The 23,518-nt window shown below is 40.4% G+C and overlaps 2 protein-coding genes across 4 annotated transcripts in view; one reads left to right on the top strand and one right to left on the bottom strand.

Moving 5' to 3' along the window:
- Window positions 1-9,525, bottom strand: AKIP1 (A-kinase interacting protein 1). Of its 3 annotated transcripts, XM_087717727.1 has the most exons (7): window positions 9,455-9,525; window positions 6,778-7,079; window positions 4,158-4,307; window positions 2,915-2,992; window positions 1,467-1,580; window positions 971-1,102; window positions 1-163 (listed from the first exon to the last, which is right to left on the bottom strand). In XM_087717727.1, exons 3-7 carry the CDS (start codon window positions 4,290-4,292, stop codon window positions 17-19), a joined length of 606 nt encoding a protein of 201 aa, XP_087573853.1. In that variant the 5' UTR covers window positions 4,293-4,307; window positions 6,778-7,079; window positions 9,455-9,525; the 3' UTR covers window positions 1-16. The 3 variants fall into 3 exon arrangements, with proteins under 3 accessions (XP_087573853.1, XP_087573857.1, XP_087573865.1); XM_087717731.1 differs by lacking the exons at window positions 6,778-7,079; window positions 9,455-9,525 and adding an exon at window positions 6,281-6,524; XM_087717739.1 differs by lacking the exons at window positions 6,778-7,079; window positions 9,455-9,525 and adding an exon at window positions 5,905-6,037.
- Window positions 9,526-18,340: 8,815 nt separating this feature from the next.
- Window positions 18,341-23,518, top strand: part of DENND2B (DENN domain containing 2B) — a 148,537-nt gene continuing 143,359 nt past the window's right edge. Inside the window, exon 1 of the mRNA XM_087717721.1 lies at window positions 18,341-18,445. The gene's annotated coding sequence lies outside the window, so the exon portion shown is untranslated. The remainder of the gene's footprint in view (window positions 18,446-23,518) is intronic.

The raw sequence follows: 23,518 nt of genomic DNA, 5'->3' as shown, positions 1-23,518 counted from the left end.
GACATTGAAATTGATTTTAATTTTCATTCTTAGGAGGTAAATGAAAAACCAGATTTACACTTTCTCCTGGCTGAACATTTACTACGTGTGCTTCTTTGATTGTGTCATCATATGAAGTTGTGTTGATTATATATGAGCCAGGTGACACTTCAAAGAGGATCTCCTGCAATGAACAAAATAAAAACCCTTCAATTTTAAAACACAAAAACAAACTTCATCGGGAGGATATTGTTCTTAACAAAGAAATGAATTAAGTTTAGTACATTGTAGGAAAAAGAATTTACTCTATTGATCAATCTATGTGAGCTGAAATATATTAGGTAAAATCTACTGGAGAAAGATAGTAACAGTTCATCAGAGATTAAGGCAGCAATTGTCCTGGCAAATACATTGTTGAGTTTTCAGCCCCAAATTCTGTTATATTCCAATGCATTGTGTCACTGGGGTACCCATAAATATTACATGTTTATTTCAAGAAATCTTTCAATCTGTATACTTTATAGCATGATATTCAATACCTTGCAAGTAGATTTTTATTGAGGCAATACAAGATTTCCTTCCTCTTTTCTCTTGATTTTGAAAATTTGTCTCAGTGTGAGTGTATTTGTGTGTGCAAATGAAAATTATTATATCTGCAATTTTGTGGACAGGTATAAACTGGTAATGAATTATACAGAAAATGCAAAATGCATTAGCCTTAACAATCCAGCTCTCAGTGATTCTAGTCATTGGGATGAGTGGGTGCTCCATCACTGGAGGCTTTCAAGAAAAGATTGGACAATCATTTGTCCACGATGGCATACTATAAGGACAGGGAGTTTATCTCCAAGATCCCTTCTAGCCCTATGATTCTATGACTCTAATCTGTATGCCTAATTGCAAGGAACATCAGAAAATACGATTTAGCAATATCCAGATGGCCACAGATTCCCCATCCCCACCACATAACTTAATGCAACTTGATACTTGCTTCTGATACAGACGGCTGAGCTGAAATTAAAGCAGTTGGTTCAGTTAAAGCAGTTGCTTCAGTTTTGTGACGTTCAGGCTTTTTCACTCTTGGAACGTTTTGCTTTTCCACTACTGGAGCATTTTTCCTTTCCTAGAGAGAACACATTATAGCTTTCAAGTCTGGAAGTGACTAAGTTCAGTCTATACATCAGCCATCATCTTGCCCAAATCATAAATAACATTACTGTGCAGGAGTAAATGCCAGAAGGTAACAAGGACACCCATCAAGAATTGGTGGTAAGCATAACTCTCCAAAAACAATAGGCTCAGCAATATCTCTCTCACCTCACGCATAATTTCAAGGGAAAGAAAAATGTGGAATCATATGATGGAAGGCCCAATGACTCATTCACCCAATTCTACTTTTTAAAATCCTGGCTAAAGGGAATACATGGAAGGTTTCATTGCCCTTGAATAAACAATTCTGTCTTTGAGGAAACATTCAGGATCCTTACCTCATCTTCAAATGTTCTTAGCAAGTTTTGAGATGCTTCCCTGCTGTGGTAGCGAAAAATATGTTCAATTTCATTCTCGTCAAACTGAAATGGTGGTACTGAACAGTAGTAATTCTAGGGGAAAGTGGTTGATGAAAAAGGGATTACTAAACCCACTTTGTGTGCATGAAACATTTTAGAGTATGTGTGGGGTTCAAAGCAACCCTCTACATTCACCCCTCTATTTAAATCCATGTTGTTGTTTTAATGCTCAAAGCCAGACTTGTCCTATTGAGACCTGATGACAACAGTATATTTGGCTCTGCTTCCACTTTCTGTCTTCGGAAGAGCAAAAGAAGCTTGTTTATTTATTTACCTAATTTATATGCCACCCATCTCGCCAAAGTGACTCTAAACCAGAATTTATTTCTGTAATAGGACACTTGCATCTTACTCTACAGAGCCGGATTCTTCTACTTGAAATGAGAATAATGATCCATTATCTCTGGAATCTCTATCTATCATCTATCTATCTATCATCTATCTATCTATCTATCTATCTATCTATCTATCTATCTATCTATCTATCTATCTATCTATCTATCTATCTATCTACCTACCTACCTACCTACCTACCTACCTACCTATCTATCCTATCATCATCTATCAGTACAGAATACACATATATGCAGTTCCAAATGCTGGAATGATGGAACAGGTAGGAAATGCAACTAAAACACCTACATCAAGGTCTTAAAAATGCTTAAAGAGGGGTCTGAAACTGTATGGGCAGCATCTGCTAAACTTTTGTGAAGGCAAAGTGAACAGGATACCAAAATTAGACAAAGAATTCTAGGCCCTTGTACCTCACATGAAAAAAAATATATAATGCAAAATAAAATATATTTTTATCCTGCATCTTCTTCCAAGCAATGAATTTTCTAATACAGCTAGCAGAAGTGCGTACAAATGAAACAGAAGTTTGTGTTCTTTTATTTCACAGGTGATAGTTTAACATAATATATCCTGATTTTGTGTTTGTGTTTGTGTTCTTTTATTTCACAGGTGATAGTTTAACATAATATATCCTGATTTTCCCAGAAATTAAAGTAATTTTAAGTGTTACTTGGTTGGGATTGTGGTTGCTCATATTAGATTCTCAAAGGGTCGAGTCAAGATCACCAGTCTTTTCAGCATACAGTAAGTCAGAGAGATCTGTTCTGAAAGGTTGAAGAATATTTGGGACAAGATGGAAGAGGCTACAGGGGCTAGAGGTGAAATAATTAAAAACAACTTTTGCCTTCCCTCTTTCAAGGGACTCTCCTGAGTCTCAGCCTTTTCTGTGAATGGGAACAGACTAAGCTTTCACTGAGAAAAGGTCAAGCCTAAATTTAGCCCACAGAAAAACCCATGATAGAAGAACCCCTTTATGTCAGAATTGCATTTTGCCTCTTTATAGAACTGGTTACCTCGCATACTGCAGAGATACAGGCCAGGTGTTCAGCAACTGCAGCAAAAGCAGCTTCAAGAGAAACATCAGCCTCTCCCTGTTGTCAAAAACAAAATGTTACAATAAAATATACATACAGACACATGATGTAAAGAAAAAAACAACATATTATGATGCAGAAACAGCCTTCCAAAATATGAGGCCAACTACATATGGCTTGATACTCTAGCACTGTGATGCCAAACCTATGGCACCCATGCCACAAGTAGCACGCGGAGCCATTTGTTAGGGCACACAAGATGTTGCCCTGTCTTCAGCCTTCATTTTTGGCCCTCCGGAGGCTTCCCTGAAACCTCAGGAGGGCAAAACACAACCCACTAGGCAAACCTGAAGTTTGGGAATGGACTTCTGGTTTGCACATTAGGGCGTTTTTCGTCATCCAGAGGCTTCCAAGGGCAAAAAACGTCCCTATAGGCAAACCGGAAGTCTGTTCCCAAACTTCTGGATTGCCCGTAGGCCGTTTTTCGCTCTCCGGAGCTTTCAGGATGCTTAGTCAATTGCATAGTAAGAAATAGTATTCATTTCTATTCGTTGAAATATTTTAGCTGCTTCTCATGACACCTTTTAAACCAAAACAAACTACTAACAATCCTTGCTATGAGACATACCATTTTCTTTCTTTATATAAGAAAAGGTCCAATTTGGTCTAGTGTTTTGGTCTAGTGTTTGCACCAGACTAGAAATCAGGAGACTGTGAGTTCTAATCCTATTTTAGGTCCAAACCAGCTGAGTGACTTTGAGTCAGTCATTCCCTCTGAGCCCAATCCATCTCAAAGGATTGCTATTGTGGGGAAAAGAGGAGGGTGGAGTATTAGATATGTTTGCTGCTTTGAGTTCTTTATAAAAATCATAAAGGTATCTATCTATCTATCTATGGTTGTATTTGTACTGTATGTAACAAAAGGCAACAGTAAAAATATTGGGCTTTCTGTCTGGATGGTCTCTTGTGATGAGCCGATGGACAGAGAATGGAAGCAGTTAGCTTCCTGCCATAATTGGGGCATACCAATTGTGACACTAAATATCTATCTATCTATCTATCTATCTATCTATCTATCTATCTATCTATCTATCTATCTATCTATCTATCATCTACCTACCTACCTACCTACCTACCTACCATAAACCTTGTCTGCAGAGCAAAGAACTGGTATCCAGGTTCAGGCTCTAAGGCTTATTGGTTAAAACCAACCAGCCCTTACCCGAAAGGTCCTGCTTTGGTGATGAGAAGGCAGGCACCAGTACAATTTCCTTTTTTTTGCTCGCTCCAGAACTTGCTGAGAAAGTGTTGCTGTACGCTGCATGCGACGGTTTGCATTTAGTGCCTGGAATGCCATTCCTTGAATTCAAGCCTTAAAAAACCAGAAAAGTTGCTCAGTCAGTCAAGAACAGCAGTGCTGGAGAAAAGACTAGGTGATAAAGGAGACTGTATTGCCCAGCCAACCAACTCTCTGATTCCTTCACCCCTTCTACCAGTTTTCCAGAATAAATGTTATTCTACCTCACTTGCAAGGATATCTTTCCCAATCCTTCATTTCCCATCTTGAAACTCTTTCCTCAAGCCAGCCTTCTCTCAATACAAGTACTTTTCTTTAACAATAGACTACAAAATTATCAAGGCAAGAAGAAAAAGTTACTTGGTATACTTCAGGCACACAAAATTCATTATGATTCTGAAAAATGTTGGCAGAAAAATGACCAGGTTTTGGACTTGCTGAGGCCTTGCTGGTTTATAGAACTTTTCTTCGCCATTTCTGTTTGTTCACACACACACACACACACACACATATATATATACATATACATTTACATTTACATTTACATTATACATATACATACATACATACATACATACATACATACATACATATATATATATATATATATAGAGAGAGAGAGAGAACCACTCTGACAAGAATGACAAGTTGTATCTGCCACTTGGCCTTTCCCCACTGCTAAGCACATCAGCCAAAGTGACAAGGAGGAAGAGAGCTACTAACAATAGCCAGTACAAGGCTACTGTATATTTTTGCTACTTGATATAAATCAGCTGTGATTCAAAGACACAGCCCCAGAGGACTCCGTTTTCAGTTAACCACAGTTTAATATTATTTCTGATCTCTAAACTGAGCCCTTAGGTATAATTAATACTCTATCAAGACAAAATCAGAACACCAAGCTGCTGTTTCTATCATCTTTGTCATCTTTGTCCTTCCTTGACAATGTAAATATAATAGTTTCCATTTTATCACTACGTGTATGATACCATACTGCTAGACAACAGCCGTGGTTGGTAAACTTTGATTTATACTTTAGTATTGCACAAGTCAATCATTATTTATTCAGTAAGCCATGGCTGAAATAAGCTATGGCTTAGTTAGTACTGTATATCTGAATCAGGCCTAAAAAAGGAAGAATTAACTGTTAATCAAACTTAAAATATGCTCCAGATTGAAATAGTCGCTTTAGGTTTTGATTTTAAGTAAATTTTGCTTGTAAGCACCTCCATTAAAATCAGGAAAATACTTTTCTCAGATATGTATCATGTTGCACTTTTTTTCCACATTATATCTTCCAGAGGAGATGCCTTTGTTACCAGTTTTGACTTTTGGGATACTATGTGTAACCAATGCATTACACTGGTAAAACTGAAAAAAGTTACAGTGCATCTCAGTTGTGAGTACAGCTGAATTTATCAAAAGAATACATTGAAACTGTACTTTGTGGCCTCAATGGGCGCCCAAGCCTTGAACCTGTAATTTCGAAAAGTGACTTAAGTCCTACAAACGTAGGCAGGGTAGGAGTTCCTATGTTTAGATGGTTCCATGCAGACATTATAATGCAACTGTTGGAACTTTACAAGAATGCCATTTGTAATGCTGATTACCCAGAAAAAGAATGCAGCTAGTTCCCGCCATTATAAAAAAAATTGTCAATATCTAAACCTACCTTAAGTGTCAACCTCTCCAGGAATCCCAACATACAAAATGTTACAATGTAGGGTAACAAAATACAATTATGGGTAGCAATCAAATTGATTGGCAAACTTCTAAACGAGGAATTGCTTTATTCATGGTAGAGGGTCCAGATAGGCAATTTTCGTAGCAATCAAATTGATTGGCAAACTTCTAAACGAGGAATTGCTTTATTCATGGTAGAGGGTCCAGATAGGCAATTTTCGCCCCCCCCCCAAGCTAAATACTGTTGGCTAGTTGTAATATAACCGAGGGACACTAAATGGGGCGAAGGTCGAATAGACTCTTATTAAACGACCTTCGCTCAAAAAGCACACATACGCCACCTGCTGGCAGCCTTAGGATCTTACCGCCGATACACCCTCCCACGGCACCGCTAGGCAGAAGCTGTGAAGTACAGCAAAGCCGAAGGGACGGAAATGAAGGAGTAGAGCGCTTATCTCCTCCACAAAAGCCACTTTCTCCAGGAAATGCTTGTTTGGCCTTTCAAATGACAAACCCTTGAATAAGAACTACAGGACGTCACTAAGGACGGCTACAAGAAACGGCTAATTTCCTCAAAAATTCTAACCCAGAGCCAATGGCCTCTTGTAGCCGCGGCCCGGGCGAGGGAGGGAGGGGCGTCGGTTTCGCGGAACAGCCATTCGTGACGTCACGGCCCGCCTGCTTTGACGGTGAAATAAATAGGAGATAAATAGCTGCTTTACAGTCTCGGGGATCAGTTCTGCTTTCTCTGCATTCAGGGCATTGCCCTGCCTGATCGATACGGCCAGAGAAGGCGCGATCCCCGAGTGCTACTATTTATGCCAGAGGGGCTTCGGGCTGGAGATGCAGAGACGGGACTTACCTGTTGGGTACCGTAGTAGATACTTTTAGGAAGCCACGTGTTTAGGATTCAGGTCTTGAATTGGTTCGGCGGGAATGATGGCCCGGCCGGAATAAGGGATGCACTTTTTGCAATCCTCCGGTTAGACTAACACGATATCCTCGCGTTTACAGTGCTATTCTGTGCATATTTAAGCGGAGGTGATGTGTCCTTGCTCGTTCACTTCGTAGTGAGCACGTGCTCCTGCCGCTTCCTTGCCATCCTCCAAAAAGCAGGGCGGGAGCGGAGAAACGTCCCTCCGGCAACCAACGTAAAGCCTTATACTTCATTTGAAGAAAAAGCCCAAAGAAAAGTAAGGACAATAATTACAAGCCTTTCTTGCCAGTTCCTGAGGTGTGTTAGTGTCAAAAATTAGTTATTACACATCTGGACGTGCTTTCTAAAGAGCTAATGCCCCGGAGGGAATTCGTTTAGACGTTAGGCTCAACACTAGGCACTTCTGAGCAAGTATGTTGTAAAATAAAATGGGTGCTTAACAGAATTGCTGGGTCTGTCCCCTTTAATTATTAAATGGTATATTTAATCTGTGAGGGAGCTGGGCTGCAAAACCCGTTGGACCACTAGATGGCAGAAAGATATAAAAAAAAAATCTTTCTGCCATCTGTTGGTGGTCTGGAGTTTTTGAAGTGGTGTACTGTATTCTAAAGTGGCTGTAAAACGTCATCTGCAAATAGTGACATTTAGCACTGCATGATAATTTGGTGGTAGATTTCCCAACATGGGAGCTCAGTTCTCGTAATCTCTGTTAAATCATCCTGTCTACTAACATGCACCAACATGTTAAGTCATCATCTATAAGTCACAATTGTTGGGTCCACACACAATTTGTCCTGCCAGAAACAAAACACATTTGAACTTAGCCCGATGAATTTATATTATCTTATACTATTTGCTTTAACCTCCACAGTTTTTTTAAAAAAGTTGGCTTTGTGATGAGAGCTAATTTAAACAGCTTCCCCCATGGACTCTAGCTCAGCTCACATATCTTCATTCTTGGCTTTTAACTTAGTGTGTTCTAGCCAGTTGTTTATTTAGTAAACTAAGATGCATGAGAGCCAGTGTGGTGTAAGAGTTAAAATGTTGGGTTGGCACTGCAGAGTTTTGTTCCACCCATTGTTACATAGCTCACTGGGTGACCTTGGGCAAATCACTCTCTCTGTCTCTGCCCTGTCTACCTCACAGGATGATGTTGGAGGAAAAATGGAGTGTTAATATATTACCTTGAAACAAACAGTTGGAATACAAATCTAAACAAGCCAAAACTTAGATCAGCATGTCCAACCGTGGTAACTTTAAGACCTGTGGACTTCAACTCCCAAAAGTTCCCTACCAACCATGCTGGCTGGGGAATTCTGGGAGTTGAAGTCCACATGTCTTACAGTTGCCAAAGTTGGACACCCTTGACTTAGGGTGATGTTTCAAGCAAAGCATATTCTCCCTTTTACTATCTATTTGGTTTTTGGGTTGAGATTTTCTTTCTTTGTGGTTTCCCTCAGCCAAAAGCCAAAAACATTATCTATTTGCATCTGGGTAGAGAGGAAAGAAATAGATGAAAATAATTAAGCAATATTTTTGGCAAACAGGAAATTGGCCAAGATCGCTCTGGAATATGACATTGTTCATTCCTATTCTGAAAAGGTGGTAGTTGCCCTCGGCTGATGCTCTTTTCCTTATTGATTCTGGATCTTTTAGAATTTATTTATTTACACCCCACATTTATTATTTTTATAAATAACCCAAAGCGATGAATATATTCACATTCCTCCTATTTTTCTCACAGCAACAGCCCTGTGAGGTGGGTTGCTGAATTTGCTGTCCTGATTTATCCATGTCAGGGTAAAGAACTCCAGGCTTTCTGGCTACCCCCCCCCACTTTCTGTAGATGGGACAAGTATCAGGTCTAGACTTCCCTCTGGGTTTTAGGACCTAAGAATTGAACCGTGCTTGAAAGGCTGAAACCCGAAAGGTTCGTGACCCGTCAAAAGCGCGGACGACAAAAGCGCGATCGACAAAATCGCGCCTTTGACGTCATCACAGCGCGACGAAAAAGATCGAAAAATTCAAATAAAAATTAATAAAAATTAAATTAAAGCAAGCCGATTCACATAAAGGTAAGGGTTAGGGTTAGGGTTAGGGTAAGGGTAAGGGTTAGGGTTAGCTTTAGAGCGTTAGCGTTAGCGTTAGGGTTAGGATAAGGGTTAGCGTTACGTTTTTCGTTACTTTAACGGTTAGGTTTAGGGTTAGGTTTAGGGTTAGGTTAAGAGTTAGGGTTAGGGTTAGGTTTAGGGTTAGGTTTGGGGGGGTTAGGGGAAGGTTTTAGCTTTATTTTTACATTTTTTCGATCTTTTTCGTCGCGCTGTGATGACGTCACAGCGCGCTTTTGTCGAGCGCGATTTTGTCCTACGCGCTTTTGTGGTGGAACCGAAAGGTTATGTCACCATAAAGCATTTAAGGGAATGGAAGATTCATTTGTTAGCTGTTCTGTTGTTTATACTGTTAGGATTTTAAAGATTGGCTTAGATACAACCAGGGTCAAACCCAGTTAATCTCTTTGCTTAATCCCAAACTGACCCTCCCCTCACCTGAGAAAAAGTCCCCCTATAAGCCCATCTAAACCAAAGAATAGAAGCCTCCTCACCAACTCGCAATGTAGCCCAAGGGCAGCCCTAACAAGGGAGCTGCAACTTAGAGAAACCCCAACCTTCCATCTTCTTACTCAACATTCCATCTCCTTAACAACTATATTCCTCAGCTTTGCTGTCCTCCTGGAAGGTCCATTGTGTCTAACAATAGAACTCACTTCAGGTACCCCGACAAGGACATGCCCATTTCCCCAAACTGGCCAGCAAATCAGATCTCTAGGATTTCCCACCTTGTAGCCATTGTAACCCTATAATAATCTTTGCTTTCCCCTTATTTTGAGTTCTGTCTTGTAAAACAGGCACCCAGGGATCCTTGCAATAAACATGGTTCTTTTCAGAGTTGTGCTCCTTCTTCAAACTGAATCCATGACAAAACTGAGCTCCAGAAAGACGACAGCAACTGAGTTTCCTCTTGGTTTATAGCCACTTTGTTTTAATTGTCGGTACATAGCCAATAAACACCTCAAATTTTGTCTAACCAAAGGGGCTAACATTTGTTTCACAAATTGTTTGAAATCATAATGCGGTTTATTTGGTTTAGCATAATGTATATAATCAACCAATTGTGGCTTGTAAAGCATGTTTATAAGATAGTACAATGTGTGAACTTAGTTTTGCCATAGAAGCATTTCAAACAATGTTGGTTCATTATAAAAATTATGGTGTGTAAACTAAGCTGAGAGCAGAGTAGAAAACTATGACAAGGCTTTGGAAACGTTCATCATTTTTTTTATTTTGGAAAATTGTTTAAACTTATTCAACTTAAATCACATCTGTAACTTCTATCCCTGCTCCCAAGGGGTAGTAATGCATGTCAGAATTTTTTTAAAAAATGTTAACATACCATGTTTGGTAACCAGGGATAGCCTCCTTATTTATTTTTAGATCTAGATTGGAAGTTCAACTTTGCTTACATATATACTACTATAATGGAATATTTGAATTTTTTGCATATTATACCCTGTTTCCCTGAAAATAAGACCCCTCCAGATAATAAGCCCAATTGGGCTTTTGAATGCATGCACTAAAATAAACTCTTCCCCGAAAATAAGCCCTACCCAAAATTATTGCAGCACAGCAGCAGCCATGAGGTGATCATGCTTGCCACCTCCTGCACCTCAAAAATAATAAGACCTCCCAGAAAATAAGGCCAAGCACTTATTTCAGTGTGTGTGTGAAAAGAAAATAAGACCCTGTCTTATTTTCAGGGAAACATGGTATTTAATTGAAGATTATCAGACAATATTAAACAATATTCAAAGTTGTAAAGGTAATCCTAACTTATAACCATTCATTTAGAGACAATTCAAAGGTAAAACAGCACTGAAAAAGTGACAATTTTCTACCCTTAACTGTTGCAACATCCTGTGGCCAAATGATAAAAATTGGCAACTGGTTCATGTTTATGATGGTTGCAGTGTCCAAGAGTCATGTGATCATCTTTTGCGACCTTCTGACAAGCAAAGTCAATGGGGAAGCCGGATTCACTTAATAACTGTGTTACTAACTTAAAAAACTGTGGGTGATTCACTCAATAACTGTGGCAAGGAAGGTCATAAAATGGGAAAAACTCACTTAACAACTATCTTGTTTGGCAACAGAAATGTTGGGCTCAGTTGTGGTCATATGTTGAGGACTATCTATGCCTGGTAACTCTTTGTTTAAATAGTTTTAATTAGTAAGCTAACAGGCTCTTTGGACTGTTAGTAACATTTCTGCCCCACCATTGAAAGACTTGCATCCATATGCAACAATCTACATTATTAACATTTAAGTTATTTATACTTTGGCATCTTTGTCATTGCTTGCTATAACAGCAGATGCCCTTACAACCTCTGCTCTGAAAGCTGTTATTTGAGCATATGAGGCTGTTTGTTGGATTGAGAAGCCATTATTTTGCCACCCAAATCAATTATTCTCTCTAAAGCAGATACAGGTGATCAGACTCCTTAGCAATTAAGAAGCAGAATCAGGCTACTACATAGAGGACACCACATGAGGCGTAGAAATACTGCTTAAAAGAAAATCTCCAAAAAAAACTCATTTAAAACTACCATATAGAATATTAAATATGTAAGAGGGGAGAGGAAAGGAAGAACAACTTATCTAAACAAATCACATAATTAGTCTAATTTCCTGGGTTTGCACCTGAGACTCAGCCTTTCACCACCACATAATTTAAATACTCTGTTCTCTTGTCCAATTCCCCTCCTGTCTTTGCTGCCTCTTTTCCCAATAACTTAACTTCCTTTAAAAGTTAGAAACTGTTGTGGCCCAGCAGGAGCTGCAAACAGACTCCGATAGTGAGGGACCCTATGAGTCGGCTCTGGAAGATGTAGAGGACTCTGGACAGGGTTCAGACTCCGAGCAGGGACCAGAGAGGCTGGTTGGCCACCAGGAGGTGCCTCAGGCATGGAGCAGCGGTGAAAGCCAAAGGGAGTTGGTCCCTGACGTCAGGCCCTGGAGCAGTGGGGAGGAGCTAAGGGAGTTGGTCCCGGATGCCAGGCAAAGACGGACAGATAAGTGCGAACAGCAACTACGGAGATAAAGAAGATAATTGGGGCCAGGTGGTTGTGATTAGGCTCCTCCAAAGAGAGCATATAAGAAGAGACTTTGGGAGGAGGCTGTTTGCAGGTCTCAACTGTTATACTTATAATATACGTATTTCTTATCTGTGGAAGTCTGGGTTGCTGCCAAAATCTTGTCGGTGTGTTAATTTACTGTGAATAAATTTTCTAGCAGTAATCTTGTGTCGGTGTGACTCACCGTACCGGAGGGGGGTCAGAACAGAAAACCTAGCATATGTCTTGAGATTGTTCTTGGGTTATGCAGAAATGCTTCTTTAATACTGGTACAGTTAAGGATGATTTAAGGTGGTCTCACTCAGAGAAGGCAAAATCATTTTGAAAGGGCATAATGTGCTTTGAATTGAAGAAACTTCCTGGATGAGAAGCAAAACATTTTCAAGGAAAAAAAAAACAAAGTCCAGCTGCCTTTTGGAAAAGCACTTTTGGGCCACCCTGACCAGAATGATAAAGAATCTCCAAAGTCATAATTGTGCTATGATTAAGTGTAAGCACATTGTAGCATGATACAATGCATATACTTCGAAAATTTTCATTGGTTCTCTGCTTAGGTGCATAGGCTCCCTACATGATGCAGAAGTTTCAGTTGTTCAGTTTCTAATCACAAAGTCTAAACCTGGAAGAACAGACTCCCATTTTAGATGATTCTCTGATCCCAGAGGAGAGAGCAAGTGGACGCATCAAACATCATGATCAGGTGAAAAGAAAAAAAAAGAACATGAAGATGATGGGTGAAGAAGAAAAACGTTTTTAAGCCTGCTCAAGCCACCATAGTACTTTTATATTTTATTCAGTGAAAGAGGATTAATTTTAAGGGAATATTTTAATTCTTCACCCTAAACCAGGGATATCAAACTCATGTCATCATGGTGGCATCATGTGACGTATCAGTATTCACACACACACCTTCTTTGCTAAACTGGGCATGGGCATGGCAGCATGTGACACATCCGGCCCATGGGCTGGGGGTTTGACAGCCCTGCCCTAAACTATACACCATGGTTCACAAATAGCAGCTGAATTCAAATGCTGTGTGAACCAAGTACAAAGGGAATTCTGTGACTTACAGTTGTAATCATGCACTTCTCTAGGGCAGGTACACTTAGGCATAATGTGATTTGTTTAATTGGGGCTTAGTATGTTACGTGAACTGTAGTTTGCAAACTGTGCCTGGAGAATGGCTGGTGAAAAAAATTGCAGACTTAACTAATAAGGCAGTATTTATATCTCTTGTGTGGCTGGATAATTTGGAATTCTGCAGAGGAATGAAGAATGAATTCAGGGTCTTCTGGTAAATGTGTATTGCACAATTTAACCTTGATTCATTTTCGAAGTGGCTTCACTTGTAACAAATTTATAATTATTACATAAAAGTACAATAATTGATTTATGCTAATGATAGATTGGGGCAATAAATATTGTCCAGGGTTACATTTTGCAGGAGATAGCATTTTATGATAAAGACTCCCAGCTAGTTTCACTGTGAAGAATCGGTCGTAGATCACTCCTGGCGACTCTGGCATCTGGATGTTGTATTGCACCTCTCTCTTGCTTCCCCTTCAGGCTGCTGCTCAGTTTCCCCTTTCCTTTTTCTAGTTCATTCTGAGTTGCAGCTTTGCCCTTTCACCACTTTGGATTAACTTATCAGATACCGATCCTTCTCAAAGCCTAAAGGAACCCTTTTTGCATGTGAGACAGATTGAAACTTCCCTTTTATATTGGAGTCAACCCTCTAGGGCAAGGGTGTCAAACTCAATTTCATTGAGGGCCGCATCAAGGTTGTGTTTGACCTTGGGGGGGGGGGTAGGTGTGGCAAGGGTGTGCATGGCCAGCGTGATGTCATTCATGAGGGTGCCTGTAGTGGCCTGAGCTCTGCAAGTGAAAATAGGCTCCTGAACTCCATTTTTGGCTGCCACCGCCACTTGCAACCCTCTGCCAGTGAAAACGAAGCTCGGGAGGGCTGCGAGCTCCGTTTTCACTGGCAAAGGCACTGCGGGCTGATTCTTCTCTGTTTCCAAGGCAGCCCCACCGGCCAGCTCTAAGCACCCTGCGGGCCAGATCTAGCCCCCAGGCCTTGAGTGACAGCCCTACTATAGTAGATTGATGGAAACAGAAATGGGGAACATGTATTGTTATTGTTACTGGATCGTCGTCCCCCAGTGGTGAAATTCAATTTTTTTTACTACTGGTTCTGTGGGTAGTATTTGCCGGTTCTCCAAACTACTCAAAATTTCTGCTACGGGTTCTCTAGAACCTGTCATAACCTGCTGAATTTCACCCCTGGTCCCCTCCCCTACTGGGTTAAATCTATGACAATTGGATCACCCGGGGTCTAATTTGTATTTCAGTCTCCTAATATTTCAGAAGTATAGAATATGTCCCAATTTCTGTTTATACTGTATTATCATCATGTCTGAATTGCTTCGTTAAACAGCAAGCAGCTGTTTGCCAGAGAGTTATCCTATAATAAACAGCCATTTCCTGTCTCGCTTGAGAGAAAGGAGAAATATGATCAACCATGATGGTAATTTTCCAAATGCAAGACGACCATATTTAAATGGTTGCTGAAATAGAATTTGAATTAGAGCACCTGATATTAGTTACAAAGATGTAATATTCCTTATAATGAAAATACCTGAGTACCTTCAGTACTGGAATTTTATTTCTGAAAAAATTGTGACTTCTATTTTTCAACAACCTAAGAGATTTTTCTTGCAACCTAGCCTTTTCATTTTTAAAATATACTGCTTTTGTTTGTACATCTGAAGTGTTCCTACAGGTCTGCCATGCCCAGCCTGGTACTTTCCATATATGTTCACTTAGAGAGATATTAATGCATATCACAGCTAAATAATAATAAAGACCTACCTACGTTTATGATGTGGTTCCATCTATTTTATGGCAGCCCCGAAGTCATTCCTAATAATCTTGTCATAAAGGTTTTTGTATATAAGTTTTGATGTTTCTTTGTAAGTTCTCCTCTAAATACGATTTTGAGCCCTACCTTTTTAGCTTTGGAGCATAACAAGGTCATATAGTAATCTGCTAGTGTGAAAGGTAAATATGACTGAGCCGATCCTGACAAATTTACTTATTCAGTTTTCATCACAATATTACAAATGTCATTTGCTTTTGACTACTTTCGCTTTTTCTTCCATTGTCTGATCTAATCTAGTTTTTAATCCTAGAATTCCCAGGGGAGTCCCAGCCAAGTACTAACTAGGACCAAGTCTGCGTAGCTTCTGAGACCAGTCAAAGTCAACTACATGCTGTCACCTGTCTAGCCAAGTCATGCATGTTGGGAATGCTTCTGAGCTCCAGCTGTTCTTGCTAAGAAATAAAAGCAAGTCTATTATGAGATAAATGATATATCATTAATCATTGTTGGCTTTTAAATCCGAAATGGATACAGTTGCTTTAGAAGCCAAGGCAGGCAGGATATTTCGAAGTGAATATAAATACTATGTGGAAAGCATCCAGTTGTCTGCATTTGGTTGCATGAATTCAAACAATGTGAGATGATTTTCTTCTTTTCCAACAGCATCCAAGGGCAGCCTCAGGATTTTATTTATTTATATTTCACATTTCTGAACTGCCCGTCTCCCTCAAAGATGGGATAGGTGTAAACTTTGTTAAGCTTTATTATCCATGATTTTGAAATGACAGACAGTAATTGGAAGAGACCTTAGACCAACTTTAGCAATCTTTAATTCTGGACTTCAACTCCTAGAAATCCTTAAAGAGTGTATATCCCATAGTTCAATAGCTGTTATAGCTAAGTTCCCCTTCCCCCCATTGGTGTCCAATATCCCATTTGTTTTTGTTTCTTGTTCTGCCCCATTTTTGGCAGATATACTTCATTACTATTAAACTTTGATCATGTGTATTAAGGCTTTTGCTTTTTTTTAGTTACTCTAATGTGTCAGCATGTTAATTTGCTTCAAATTTTAAAAATGATTGCCAGGATAATCTGAAATTGCAATAAAATATGACTAAATTTTCACAGTCGCTTTTGATTTTTGTCTGACCTAAAGGATATTACTTTAGCTACCATCTATATGATTCTATGGTAGAAGAAGAAAATTGTTTATTAACAGAATGACCTGTGAAACTACAGTGTACTTTTCTGATGATTCATCTCCATAGGTGCTGACCAAGGTGGCGCAGTGGTTAAAATGCAGCACTGCAGGCTACTGCTAGATCAGCAGGTCAGCGGTTCAAATCTCACCGGCTCAGGGTTGACTCAGCCTTCCATCCTTCCGAGGTGGGTAAAATGAGGACCCAGATTGTTGGGGGCAATATGCTGACTCTCTGTAAACCGCTTAGAGAGGCCTGAAAGGCCTATGAAGCGGTATATAAGTCTACTGCTATACTGCTATTGACTAAAACTGCCCAATGCAGTTTTTCCTTTTTAAAAAAAAACTTGGCATACATCTAAAATTAACTCAAACTTTATTAATGTATAACAACAGTATAATTATCCTTTGTTTTTCACCTACCAAGGGATTGGTGTATTTCATCAAATAATGATTAGAGTTTCAAGTAACTGTAGATTTTCTCTCATGACGAATCTGCCATTGCTTGCTGGCTTATTTTTCCTGAAATCATAAGTAGGAAATAAAACTATCAAGCACCCGGTAGAGAAATGAATGTAAAATATCTGCAGGTGTTTCCCATAGCCTGTCTAGAGCAGTGTTTCTCAGCCTTAGGAACTCTTAAAGAGTATGGACTTCAACTTCCAGAATTCTGGGAACTGAAGTCCACAATCTTAAAGAGTTATTGAGGTCGAGAACATTGGTCTAGAGACTAATCATCCAAATATATTGATGGTGGTGGAAACTGTGAGTCTGTAGATACTATTGAGCTGCTATTCCCAGAAATCCAAGCCATTATAAAGAGAAGAATCTAGTAACTTTTGGAGAGTCAGATGTGCCCCAACCTAATTTATGACTTGCATGACTTCTGGTCAAGCTTTTATCACTTTCCATTTGTCTCCTTACTGACATGCTGAAGAGATCTGGGAATCTCAAAAGTTTCCATGATGCTGAAAAAAATGTTTTTGAGTTGTCCTAATAAATATTGTCCTAAAATAGCTATACAAAATGTGTTCATCTCTGTGAAAGGCCATCAAGGCCACTAGTAGTATAGCTGGCAGCTACATGTATCTTTATGTAGCAGTATTGTGCTGATTGAGGATGCCTGCATGTTTTAAAAAAATATTGGGTAGGCCTTAGCTCTAAAGAAACAGAAAACATTTTTTTTTTGCTTTGTATTATTGTGCCCTTTGTCTCGACTATTTTAAAGCATGGCCAAGACATACCATAGTATGGTTACGGGTGGTTTTCATTTTTCTCCTTGTTCTTTGGCTCAGATCAGACATTGTGGTATGTAAACCACTTATTTTCAATTATGAGTGAATTCACTGTATCAGTCCATTACCAAACCATGATTTCGTTCAAGGCAAAATCCAGTAAATCTGGCAATTCAATAATGGTTAAAAGTTGGTCGGGGTGGGCGTGGGTGCTCAGAAAATAGAATCCACAGAAACCCATGCGAGATCGTGGGGAGTAGCACCCTCCTCCAACTGCGGATACTTTGAAGCAGAAAAGGAACCTTCAAAGCTGCCCCGAGACCCATCCCACGCAAACACTTCTGGTTTTCATTCATAAGACCTCCGCGCCTTTTTACAAAAAGGCAACCCCCCCCCACCTTATCGGAACCAGATGCTGCTCGTCAGGGAATTAATTAAGAGTGGGGGTGGGATGGGGTCGCCCAAGACTTCTGCAGCTTTTTTATAAAACCAGGATGATGCAGCTTTCCTTCGAAGCGGACGGAAAGTTGCTTCTGTGTAGCAGTTGTGACCACTGCTGGAGGAGGTGCGCGCAAAGGAAAGGCGCTCGAACGCGACTCGGGAGAAGGGGAGTGAGCGGTCCGTCCCACTTTGGGGGGGGGGAGATTAAAGGGAGGGGGGAGAGGGTGGCGGCGGCCTGGAGATGTCAATGGCTCCCTCCCCCCTGAGCAGCCCGGCCCGCGCCGTACTCCACAGCCTTGGCTGCAGCCGGCTGGTCTGGTCAGGCGGCCGCAGAAGCCAACTCGCCCCAGAGCGCAGGTTTCTTTGTTGGCAGCTAGTGGAGGGGTAGCTGATTCCCATTAATCTCCCGCACTGGCCCCCGCCGTCTCCGTTTCCTGTCTTTGCATATTTCTCTGTCTCCTCGCTCCCTTCCCCCCTCTAGCTTCTCCACCAAAAGCGAGAGGCGGGAGAGACCGGAGAGGGGGGGGGGAATCCGCATCTGGCCAGGGAAGCGGTTTTAAGGAGCGAGGGAGGCGTCGTCCAGCGAGCTGCTTCCGCAGCTTGGAACCCGCGTCTGCCTTTCTCTCAGCCGCGGGGCAAGAGCCGCCTAGGTAAGGAAAGGGTGCGTTTGCGCGCGTGCGTATGTGAGAGAGGGGTAGAAAGTGAGGAGAAGGGCGGGAAGATGAGGAGAGGGGGGCGCCTGGCCGGGAGCCGGGAAGGACAATGGGGTTCTTAGGTGTATGGAGAGAATCGCCGGCGGAGTTAGAGAGAGAGGAAAGGTTTCGGTCGTCTCTCGTCTCGTGGTCGCACGGCGTCGTTGGGACGATGCTTGGCTTTTGCGGGGTGTGTGTGTGTGTGGCTCGTTTGGAGTTGCTGAAACGCTTTCCCGCTCATCTCTTTCCTTTGGGGGAGACGTTGATGCAACTTTGAGATACGACGGCAGGGACTGCATCTCTCTCGCTTTCTCTACCCCCCCCCCCGCCACTTTTCCAGCCAATGGACTTGCGGTGTCCCATCTCGGTGGATAGGTGGCGCTTCGACCTCGTAGCTCTGCCTGGCCGCTTCCTATGGCTGCAGAATCGTCGGCGGTTTTCGCACCGCGTCTCCCATGTTAACCGGGCTGTGATTTCGTGAATCAACCCGGTTGCCCAAGTTCACTTGTATGTCATCCGTACATAGAGCGGGAGTATCTCTGCTTGCTCTGTAGTCTTGGGCTATAGAGTAGTCTTCAAAAAGATATCTGGCAAAGTCCTTAGAGACCATCACCTCTTCTTGTGGAAGAGATCTCCCAAATTTAACTCTATGTTCAGATATAGGAAGAATATTTCCAGGCTTCTTGCCCCCACCCCAACTTTTCTTTTCCAGGCTAAACACTCACTTTCTTCAACTTTGAAAGACTAGTCTGGGTGGAGGTCATTGTATCATCCTCCTCCTGTCCTTTCCCCCCACCCTACCAGACTTTGGCTGAGGTTGCTGGAGAGACTAATATGATTACACTGATTACACTAATTTAACCTTTCTTCTGAAAGGATTGCACCACATGTCTATGATCTGGTGGAGAAAGAAGGCATCTAGAGAGGGAAAAACTTCCTGCTTCCATAATGTAATGAAAAAGCAGAATTCACTTAGTGATTGTGGGGGAAATTGAATGTCATGGTTGGAGTATATGGATAATATCCAAGTGTTTGCCGTATATGCTCTAAGGAGCAACCTCCTAAAAACAAGCAACTATAATGGATAATTCTGTTTTCAGACTTTCATATTACTGAAGTATTTTGGATACTTTGTATATTGGAGCACAACTGAACAAGAATAGTAATGTTTGGAGATAGTCTGTAGATGACATTAATAAGGAGTTCTTCCATATTGGATTCCCATTTTGATTTCCTTTAGTGGGTCGCAGAAAAGTGCAGCAGTGACTGTTCATTAGGATCCAAGTCGATAGATAAAGTACACATAAAGTAATTGTAGAAGTTGGAATCAATTCTCTCCCTTCCCATTCTCAGGAGGTTAGCAGAGGTCCAGGGCCCAGATCGCCTTATTATTGAACTGCTGTGTATCTGAAACTACAGTTCTGCAGAGCTTTAGGGCAATCTTTTCTATTGGCGAAAACTCTCAACCCAATTCCAGGCTCGCCTTGGTAGATGTAGTGTCATTGGCTTTGAAGAATGATATCAGATTATTTTCACACTGGGTTTGAATTGGAGAGAATAAAACAAGGTGGTATGGAAGCATTTCCTTCTGGTTCCAGAGGTGGTATTCAGCAGGTTCCGACCAGTTCTGGAGAACTGGTAGCAGAAATTTTGAGTAGTTTGGAGGACTGGTAAATGCCACCTCTGACTTGCCCTGTCCCCATCTATTCTCTCCCTACCGAGTCCCAGATGATCCGGAGGAAATGGGTATTTTGCAGTATCCTTCCCCTGGAGTGAGGAGGGAATGGAGATTTTACCGTATCCTTCCCCTGCCACTCCCACAGAACCAGTAGTAAAAAAAATTGAATCCCACCACTGCCTGGTTCCCAAAATTATTTAACTTTCTCCAGATATGTTAGATCATAATCCTTAGAATTGACAGGTTAGGAAAGGACCATTTTGGAGATTAAAATAATCCAATAGTGATGCTTGTCCTATCCCTGTAGAGCTACTTTTAGAATCGAAGAAAATGAGACTAATGGTGTGATTTATAGACTGGAAAGAAGAATTGATTCTTCAGTTCCTTTTTAGAAGTCTTCAATATTAAACAATTTGTACTATTCATTTGTCTGTAAGGCATTGAGAAAAAGAATTGCTGGTGCTAATCTGAATTCTGTATTGCAAAGCAATTAAAACCAGAATAGGACACTTGGATTGCTAACAAATGTAGATAGAGGAAGAAATCCAGGACCTTGTTTTAAAAAAAACATGTTTGCTGGAATGAACATATGGTTAAAATGTGCAAAAGGAATCATGGCTAGCTGAAAAATTAAAATTCTGATTTTTGTATTCATGATGTAAGATGAAGGCAGGAATAATACCAGGATAAAACATCAGATTTGATGGACTACAACTACATCAAAATACTCTGCCTATAGTAAAAATGAATGATGTATGTCATAGTCAAACATTTCCTGAACATACCCAGTTGGAGAAACTTATTTTATTTTGTGCTTTTGATTCATTTCTGGATATTTGGAGACATTTTGAACTAAACTTCCATCTTCATTTCTATTTGCTGAATCAAGATATTGTGCAGCAAATGGCACTTTGGGGGACTGAGAGGTGCAACAGTTAATTTTTTACCAGAAAATGAGTGTGATCAGATTGGAGACTCACTATTCATTTTAAATAAACTTGTGGGAATATGTATAATTTGGCACTGCTGGCATATATCATTTTTTTTGTGATCAGAGGAGCAATATTCATGAATCATGCAGTTGGGTAATACATTTTTATAAGAAAGAAATCTAAATAACTTTAGTAGACATTGGAAATACCATGCATATTTGCAAATTTTAATTTCCTGCTGTCTATTCAAATTCCTTACTTTTCAGGGTAGAATAGATCAAAGGGGTGCTTGCCAAAGAGACAGCAAGCATAAAATTATTCTGATTCTTTGGCATCATGTTATCAGAACTGATTTAGTCTGTGGACATTATAAGACCAGGTTTAGATAGGAACGTTAATCCCAAAGCAGTTATTTACCCACTTTGCTTCACCCATCCCACAGTGGGTGGCGATGCCCTTTCTTAAAGGTTATGCATTTATATTTTTTCATGGCAGATTGAATCAGTTCAAAAAAAATTACTTATGTAGAGTACCATTTGAAATCAGCCTCAGTATTTTCTAGGGTTTCCTATATCATCTTACCATTCATTCAGGTATTCTGATACAATATTTTCAATAGAAGAAAGGCTGATCTGTGAAAATTGGGAGCTCTGAAGGTCTTTCATAACCCATATAGAAAACTTTGTGAATGGGACATGCATTCCCTTCTACAGCCATCAGTAAGCCATCCTCATGTCCTCCAGATGTTTTGATTGGTGTGTGCTGAACACCAAATGGCTAGACTTGGGAGTTATAATTCAAAATATCTGAAGTAGAGAAGGATCACCATCTACTAGAATTACCTGTAGCATGGCTACGTTTGTATTATACTGTAAAATAAGTAGATCAGCACTGAAGCCCACAAAACAAAGGGGATAGAAGAGAAGAGAGAATAGCAACAGCACAATAGAGAATAGAGACTAGAATAGTTGGAAGGGACCTTGAAGGTCTTCTAGTCCAACCCCCTGCTTAAGCAAGAAACCCTATATACCATTTCAGACAAAAGGTTATCCAACATCATATTAAAAACTTCCAGTGTTGGAGCATTTATAACTTCTGGAGGCAAGTTGTTCCACTGATTAATTGTCCTGTCACAAAATTTCTCCTTAGTTCTACGTTGCTTCTCTCCTTGATAAGTTGCTTTTTGTCCTGCCCTCTGTATATGCTAATGTATTGTGCAGATGTCTTTTTGTAGCAATTAATATAAATTTAAATAGAAATGCACCTAAGCTAACCACCTAAGATATTGGTTCCGGAGATGGGTACCACACTTGGACTGGACAAACTCTTTCAATTGCGGAGGTATTTAGACACTTGACTGATTGAAGCTGGTGCTGGAAGCAAAGGACTATCTGCCATAAATTAGCTGCATAGTCACCAAAATGTCAGACTGATTGGCTTTACTTTTTAAATTCTCTATGGGACCATCTCCCAGGGTTTGGATACAAAGTGTTTCTATAGCATTAATGGAAAACTGGTATTGGTTTTTGGCAAATGTATCTTTTAAAGGAAGTATATAACCCTTTATTACTCATTGCCATTGTGTAATTCACTGATGGTAATACACCATGGCAAGTCATTCTGTGCTGAGGAGCTAGGCCAAAAGCATGGAACTGAATGATTTTATACACTGTATTGTTTTTAATTTGTGTTCTGTAAACATTAATAGCCTTCTGGGAAAAATCACCAGGGAGGCTGGACTTTCTCATTTAATTACTGGTGAAACAAATGTTGCCATTAAAATACAGCTGAGTGGGATCTGCAGGCTTGGAATGGTTGAAATGTAGCTCAGAAATGTAAGCTATTTTAAGACTTAGCTCCAGTTTATCCAATAGCTTGTTTGTTACAAAAAAAAACCCTCAATGTTAAGACTATGAGGTTCAAAAGATCATGTGAAGCAGAAGGACTTGCATAAGTAGTAATATTTCTGCTGCTTTTACCCCAAAACTGTTACATTCTGGATAATGAAGAGACGGACAATTCCTATGATATATTCTGGCTGTATATTTCAGACTTTAATTATGAGGGAAACAGTAGGCCACATGACATTGGTTCCACCACAAAACCGCGTTCGACTAAACCGCGCTCGAAGAAACCGCGTAGCTGATGTCATCAACAGCGCAACAACAGTGCGGAGACAGAAGCACGCTGTAAACGCTAAACCTAAAATTAACCCCTAAACCTAAACCTAATCCCCCTAAACCTAATCCTAAACCTAACCCTAACCCTAACCCTAACCCTTAACCTAACCCTAAACCTAATCCTAACCCTTAACCTAACCCTAACCCTTAACCTAACCCTAAACCTAACCCTAACCCTTAACCTAACCCTAAAGCTAACCCTAAAGCTAACCCTAAACTTAACCCTTACCTTAAGTTGAAT

Source organism: Thamnophis sirtalis, unplaced genomic scaffold, assembly GCF_051295495.1.
Source record: "Thamnophis sirtalis isolate CommonGarterSnake01/CBP01778 unplaced genomic scaffold, rThaSir2_p1.2 scaffold_1, whole genome shotgun sequence".
Classification (NCBI taxonomy): Eukaryota; Metazoa; Chordata; class Lepidosauria; order Squamata; family Natricidae; genus Thamnophis; species Thamnophis sirtalis.
Note: the sequence above shows the minus strand (reverse complement) of the source record. Positions and strands in the feature narration are given on the sequence as shown.

Bases quoted from the DNA above. Each gene is read 5' to 3' on its own strand.
- AKIP1 (XM_087717727.1), bottom strand. From the start codon at position 4,292: ATGGCATTCCAGGCACTAAATGCAAACCGTCGCATGCAGCGTACAGCA. The intron at 2,993-4,157 runs GTAAGGGCTGGT...TTTTGACAACAG, and splicing joins ACCAAAGCAGGACCTTTCGG to GGAGAGGCTGATGTTTCTCT. The intron at 164-970 runs GCAAGTATCAAG...TGTTCATTGCAG, and splicing joins CTCAGCCGTCTGTATCAGAA to GAGATCCTCTTTGAAGTGTC.